The sequence below is a fragment of the Grammomys surdaster genome, unplaced genomic scaffold, assembly GCF_004785775.1.
Source record: "Grammomys surdaster isolate TR1022 unplaced genomic scaffold, NIH_TR_1.0 131, whole genome shotgun sequence".
Lineage (NCBI taxonomy): Eukaryota > Metazoa > Chordata > Mammalia > Rodentia > Muridae > Grammomys > Grammomys surdaster.
Window position 1 is genome coordinate 3037314 of NW_021604589.1, and position 7201 is coordinate 3044514.

General features: G+C 41.0%; 1 protein-coding gene across 1 annotated transcript in view; it reads left to right on the forward strand.

Annotated features, from left to right (window-relative positions):
- The window catches only part of Asb9 (ankyrin repeat and SOCS box containing 9), a 37092-nt gene that overhangs the window by 12048 nt on the left and 17843 nt on the right, over positions 1 to 7201 (forward strand). The window contains exon 3 of the mRNA XM_028762168.1: positions 5879 to 5958. Within this exon, the coding sequence (XP_028618001.1) occupies positions 5879 to 5958 (80 nt within the window). The remainder of the gene's footprint in view (positions 1 to 5878; positions 5959 to 7201) is intronic.

Genomic DNA, 7201 nt, shown 5'->3' on the forward strand with positions numbered 1-7201 from the left:
AGAGACAATTCTTCACAGAGATTTATTAATGCTTGACTCTGCTGTCCCAGGAACAGGGAAAGAATAGCATTCTTCCCCAAAAAGTACTTTGTTAGTAATTGAATTATACCTCCCAAATGATCCTTTGAAATCCTAACTAGCCTTTTCACCTCAAAAAAGACTATTAGGAAATTGAGTGGGTGCAGATATAATCACTAAACTGAAGCCTCCCTGGTATGGCTTGAACCCTTAACCCCACAAGGTTGGTGTTTCAATAAGAAAAGGAGAATGAACATTCAGAGAGGATACTATGCAGCAAGAGTCAGAGATTAGAGCATGGGATCTACAAACCAAGGAAAGCCAAGGATGGGCATCTAGTATGAGAAGCTAGAGGAGGTAAGAAAGGATTCCTTCCTGGAGACTTTGGAAAAGGCATGACCTTGCTGAAGCTTTCAGTCTTCTGTTAGACTTCTAGCCTTGACGACTGCAAGAAAATACATTCCAATTGTAGTAAGCAAATTGGAGTAGTGTGAGGTAGTTTTTTACAACATTTTAAGAAACTCATTCAAGCTACTTGTAGATAGTTGACAAAATGGATTGGAGGGTAAATTAACCTTTATTATCCTACCAATCATCCATTTATTAGCATCTACCCTTAAGTTTTAAAAAAAGAGTTTTACACTTGTCCCTTTTGTATGTGTGTGGGTGTGTGCCTGTAGAGGTCAGAGGACAATTTGTGTGAGTAGGTTCTGTCCTTCAACCATGTAGGTCCTGGGGATGGAGCTCAGGCTACCAGGCTTGGTATCGAGTACCTTCACCTGCTGAGCCATCTCTCTGATACAAGTTGGTTTGTGTTTGGTTGTTTGCCTGAAAGCTCATATCTCCAGAGATAATTCTTTCTTTCCAAAATTGAATCCACCCTATTAGAAAAAAAATCACATTTAAGCAGAAAGCAGGCAAGAGTGGGCATTGAAAGGAAATAGTTTGCATCTTCTGAGGGGATACTTTTAGATATTGGGTCAATTTGGCAGAGGATGCTTTCTGAGGAGTCTTGTCTCTATAAACAGAAGAGGTGAAGATGAGAAATTATGGAGAGCTGAAGGGAAGAGGGTACAGAGAGGACAAGAGGAGGAGAGGGGAGAGAAGGGAGGAAGGGGCTGGATAACGGATGGAGTAGACAGGACCATCTTGTTCAAGAGGTCTCATGCTCACTCCATCCTCCCCATGTCATGATTCTTCTCCAATGTTGGAGTATTGGTTCATGCCCCTGAATGCACCTTTGTCACATCCCAGATACTCCAGTCTCTTCAGAGCAACTTCCCCCTCCCACTTTCGACCTTGCAAAATGTTTCCTAAAATGGATTTATGCTACTGCCTCAAATTGACTAGGGTTCTTGGAACTTTCTTAATAGCTCTTTTCAGAGTGGAGCAATTAGTGCACTTTAAATCTCTCCCAAAATAATGGAAATCTTAGAAATTGTTCCAGAAAGTATAATAAAAAATGAAATAGCAACCTTCCTAATGTGCCACAGGCTTGATAGAGACACTGTCTTTTTAAAGGGCAAGATTAAAGACACTAATTGGAGGACTTGTGGAATAGTTGTGTCATGAGAGGTCCATCCCTAGTTTACCCATAAGCTACAATGATGGATCCATGATGTTACCAGTGGTCTCATTTGGCATCCCTTTTGTTTTTGGCAGTAAAACCAAATATGGACTATGGATGAACCAATACTATGAACGAATACTCAGTCTGTGCCAAGGGTGTGTACACCCGTTGCTTATAATGACTTATAGGTTTCAAAGATTCTGGTGGGGTTGATGAAAAAGGAGTATCGTGGCCTTGGATTTCTCTGTCATGTTATGGATAGTCTCCTACTATGAGCACCATCCATGGTCTGATAGGAAAATAGGTCCTGTCTTCTGCTTGTTGTGCTTTTTCCAGCTGGCAGTTGTTAGGAATCATGTGAGGTTGCCTTAGGATGTAACTGGCCATATATTGAGCCTATAACACATTGCCTACTCCAGGCATGTGCCCTAGAAATGCTTGGAGCAGTGTGTTCTAAGTCTTCCCTCTGTTGGCTTTCACAAGGAGCAAGTCTCAGTTCAATGTTTATAGAGCAAAAGGATGTATGGATTATTTCTACATTGCAAAATTATGATGTTTGTTTGCCCCCTTCCCCTGTTTCCTCTCTCTTTCCCTTTCTGCTTGTATGCACAATCTGTGCTGTGTCAACGCTAGAAAAGTGTTAATGTGTTAATATTACCAGTGTCGAGATTTAGATTTGTACATACTCCAGTGTTCTGAGATTTGCTGAGGGTAGAGTCCTTGTAAAAGGTTAACAAAGGTTTAAGCTAAGGACCTATGTTGTTTTTTTCAGGGCAGGAGCACGGACTTAACAATGTCATACCAAAATGGCTTTGGAGTTAGAAGGGGAAGCCTTGCATATTGATAGAAATATATGCTGGAGTGGCCACTTTGGAAAGAACCCCCAAAAGGCTAAAAATATTCTTTGGGGGTAGGCACAAATAATTTAAAACACAGATCTACCCCCTAAATGTGGGAGGAGTGTTTGTAGCAGCATTTTGCTAACCCTAAAGTGGAAATAACACAAATTGTCTTCACCCAAAAAGCAGTTCATTAAAATGTAATCAATCCATACAATGGGTATTTGACTGAAGATATCATGAAGTGCTGATACATGCTACAGGATGGATGCAGCTTGGAGCATGCTGAGTTAAAGGAGTCAGTGCATCATAGAGTTTCACTTAGATGAACTGTCCAGAATAGGCAAATCTGTAAAGACAAGAAACAGATCAATGGTTGTCGGACTAGCGGAGGTGCTGATGTGGAGTGAATCTTAATGGCCATGACATTTCTTCACAGGATAATGAAAATGGCCTGAGACTGACTGTGGTGTTGGCTGCACAAGTCTATATTTTTAAAGAAAAGCATTGGGTTATATCCTTCCAGTGGGCAGATCTTAATGTGAGTTGTAGCTCAATGAAGATGTTCACTAGCAAGCTGGAGATGGATATTAGTATTGTCAACCTTGTGGTGTGTTCCCGAACCACACTCTCTACTTCTAAAAGACACAGAGTGTCTCTGCTCTGTAAAAGCTGAATTCTGCATGATTTCAAAGCATCAAATAGACTTGGTTTTGATCTTGGGAGGAGTATCATTCTGTATTTTCTGTAACAAAGAAAAATGTTTCCTTGATGATTAAGTAGGAGCCAAGCCCAGGTTTGTGGCGTTCCTTTAATAATGTAGTTGCAGTACTTTAATGGCATCTGAACAGAGTTGTAATTTAGGCCCTAAATTACCTTCCTGGACTGTTTAGCCTGCCAAGTATTATAATCTTAGATGGCATTAAAGATGTGGAGGATTTTGATAACTGTATTTCTTAGCAGCTGAGTACTTGACAGAAAAAAAAAAAGAGCTAATCACGTCACTCACAGAGTGATTGGCATCCTGTTGTACATGTACCAAAAACTGATTTTCAAAACTTTCCTCAAATTTTGTCTTTTCTTACTCAAGATTTTGTGTAAATGGTGTCCTCCATTATCAGCACCTGAAGGGTGGTATTACATGCTTTTTAAAAAAATTCTAATTCAGAAGCCAACTTCTTTACATCTATAATCTGAATTTAAGACTCCCCGGGTAGAAGCACCAATGTTTTCCTCAAGAGAATTGGGAACCGCTGTGAAGGCTGTGAGGACACTGGGCATGTACCAAGTCCAAGATTTTTAGAGCCAGGAAAAGCCATTTCCCTTAAGGTGTTTTGTCTCCAGACCTTAGTGACTCCAGACCTTAGTGACTCCAGTAAGAAAGCACTAGATGGGCTGCATGTAGGCGGCCCACACAGCATCCTTTCATGTACTAAATGCTTAATGAGTCCATCTGCAAGGACGGTAATTTGCTCACTGGGACAGATTTTCCAGGGCACTGATGGCTCCAGGTGGCAGGCAGTCCTCAGCTAACACGCGTTAGGTACAAAGTGTTCTTGTCTTTTCATGGCCTTTTGGTTGGCAAGGCATTTGCAACTACCCTTGCTCTCAGGCTCTCTCAGCCTTTAACAGCTCTTAAGTGCTCATGCAAGGAACAAGTAGCATCAGACAGTTGCACCTTGCTTTGCATATCATGTGCTTATCAAAGAAAGGGAGAGCTGGAACTGATGCAGACTCAGACAAACCTCCCCCCCACCCCCACCATGGAGCTTCCTGCATCTGTTTGTTCTGGAAATCAGAGGCAGCTTGAGATGAGGAACAAATCTGGTTTATGCTGAATTCAATTATATCTACACTTAATTACAAGGCCAGAGGAAAGTTGAATGTGTTGGATAGGGTTTACAGGGTTCTTTCCTGATAATTTGTATTCCTCTTACATGGTGGTACACTACATTTGCTCTTTTAAATGCAGTGCTTAAGGGATGTGATCAAGATCCTGTTTAGTGTCACAACAAGATAATAGTAGTAGCGAATATGTATTGAGTCATGGGTAAGTATATTTCTGTCTTTACCCAAAATGAAACTGAGAGTTGGAGTTTGTTCACGGGGCCACTGTTCAGAAGAGGTCAACTGGGTCTGAATTCGGGATGTTCTTTTAACCACATTAGCACACTGGTTAGACGGGACGTCACAAATAATGCCATGATTTTAAGGTTAGACTGAGTTCTGATATGTGCTTAATATTGGGACAGAAGGTAACCTATAAATAGATACAGTTCTGTTTAGATTTTATTACAAGCCTAATGGTGTATGTAATTACATGATTGCTGCTATTAGTACATGCTACTGTTTGCTGAGATGCCAAAGTTTGTGCTTCATGCAGGAAGCAAGACTGGCAATCACAGCTAAATTCGCTAGTGCTGGTAATTGGCAAAACTTTCATATACATGGACTATTTGCCTTTGAGACCAGTGTGAAAATGGAAGTTCAGCCATCTACCTGTGGTTCCAACCTGCCTCTTTAAAATATCAATTTAAATCAGACTTGCTTTCTGAAGGATGCATAAAAACAAACATTGTATGCATTTATGAGGCACTCTTTTTTTTTTAAATTTTTTTTTTAACTTCTTTTTTTTTTGAACATGAAATGCTTTTTTATAGCATGTTTTAGAAGGGGAGGGGGTAAGAGGGTCCAGGTGGTGGAAAAGTACAAAATCTTCTTGGCCTGTGCCTTGAAACATGTCATGGTCTATAGGGTACACTGCCTTGAATTATGATCTACCTGCAGTTCTTCAGAAGATATGGTACACTGCTTGAGTTATGGTCTCCCTGCTATTCTTAAGAAGACATGGTACTCTGCTTTGAGTCTATCTGCAGTTGCTAAGCAGGATCTTGCAGTTGCCAAGCTTCAGAGGACATTGTGCAGGTGGGGAAAGGTAGGGGGTAAGGGTAAGGGCGAGGGTCCTGGCTTCTGGCATCTCCCCCTTTGGAAAGAACCCAGATGCCCTTCAACAGAAGTATGAGGCACTCTTAATGGCTTGATTCATGTAATACAGAAGTGACTTATAGATATCTGTCTCCTCAAATACAGATTATTTCCTAATGCTAAAAATATCAAAGATCTTGTGCCTTTTACAATCATGCTAGGGAGTAGTAGTGGACCACAGCATCTTGCTCCTCTCTAAAATAGATTGACTTAGTATCCACAAGTCAATCTTCCCTAGATTTCCTCTTATCGTACTCTCCCAGCCTCTGGTGACTACTCTCCTCTTCTCCCTTTCCTGCATAGGAGGTAGATTACATAAGTTATACTGTTTTTCTGTGCTTGGCTGACTTCACTCACTCAACATGTTTTCCCAGTCTACCTCTTTGGTTCTTAGTTTGGGAGCTGGGTGAAGCTCTCAGTCTAAGTGTCTTAGCATGATGTAGCTCATTTCTCCCTTTCCATGCAGATGTGGTGTCAGACTGGTCTCCTCTTCATGATGCTGCAATTCATGGACGTCTGCTGACCCTGAGGAACCTGATCAGCCAGGTAGCTCTAAAAATAATAACAGTGTCAAGTGTATCCCATTGCTCTACCAGACTGATAAAAGTGAAATCACAGAGTGATAGTAAGATAGACATTTCCTCTAAGCAAAATCAGCAAAATGAGGTGAATCTCACTGTAATAATAAACATTTCCTTCATCATAGGCTGTTATAACGTCAGTGGTTTTTTTGAAAACCTAAGCTCACAGTGGGAAACAAGCTAAACACTTGTTCAATGGATTACTAGCAAGTGGTAATTCATGCTGTTTTCAGTTTTCTAAACAAACCATGCTCTTACATTTACCAGGGGGAGATGGTTCATTTCATAAAGTGCCCACTGTACAAGCCTTAGGACCAGAGTAGAAATCCCAGAATGTACATAAAAACAACTAATAAAGTGGGCACAGTGGCCTATGTCTGTAGTGGTGGCACTCAGAGGATAGAGATGGGCAGACCCCAGGAGCTGCACTCTCACCAGTTGATGAGTGTCAGGTTCAATAAGAAATCCTGGACCGAAAGATAAGGTGGTGATAAGGTGGTGAGCAAAAGTGAAAGATCCCTGTTGTCTATCTCTAGCCTCCACGTACACACAAGGCACACATATGTGCCTACACAGAAGCACACACATAGACTTGCAACACAGGCACAAAGTTTGTAATGTAAAGTAGGCATTTTCAACTGCAGCAATTTTGTCTCTCAGGGGATAATTGCTAGAGCCACCTTTAGTCGTCATATTAGAGCTGTGCTAATGTATCTGGTAGGTGGAAACCACTGGTCATGTTAAGTGTCCTACAGTGCCTGTGTCAAGAATTATGCAGCTCTAAATGTCAGCAGCTCAAGAACTAAAGACTCCTAATGTAAAATAAATGCTTGAAAATGTCTTTTGAATATGTAGTCTTAGAATTTCAGTAACATTTTCAGTTTGGTCCAATCCCCAGCTGCCTACGACTCTCAACAGTTTGATTTTAGTTTCCTTCTCCTTAGGTGTAATTTGCCTGTACACACTGATTTTTGTTGGTTTTAAATTATTAGAATCCTACGCAAAGATACCATTTAAAAAGAAGTTTACATCCCAACAAAGTCTTTGAAAACTTCTGTTCCCTAAAATACCATTATATCTTTGTGACCCTGTCTCTCTCTGTCTGTCTCTGTCTGTCTCTGTCTCTCTGTCTCTGTCTCTCTGTCTCTCTCTGTCTCTCTCTCTGTCTCTCTTTCTCTGTCTCTCTCTGTCTCTCTGTCTCTCTCTCT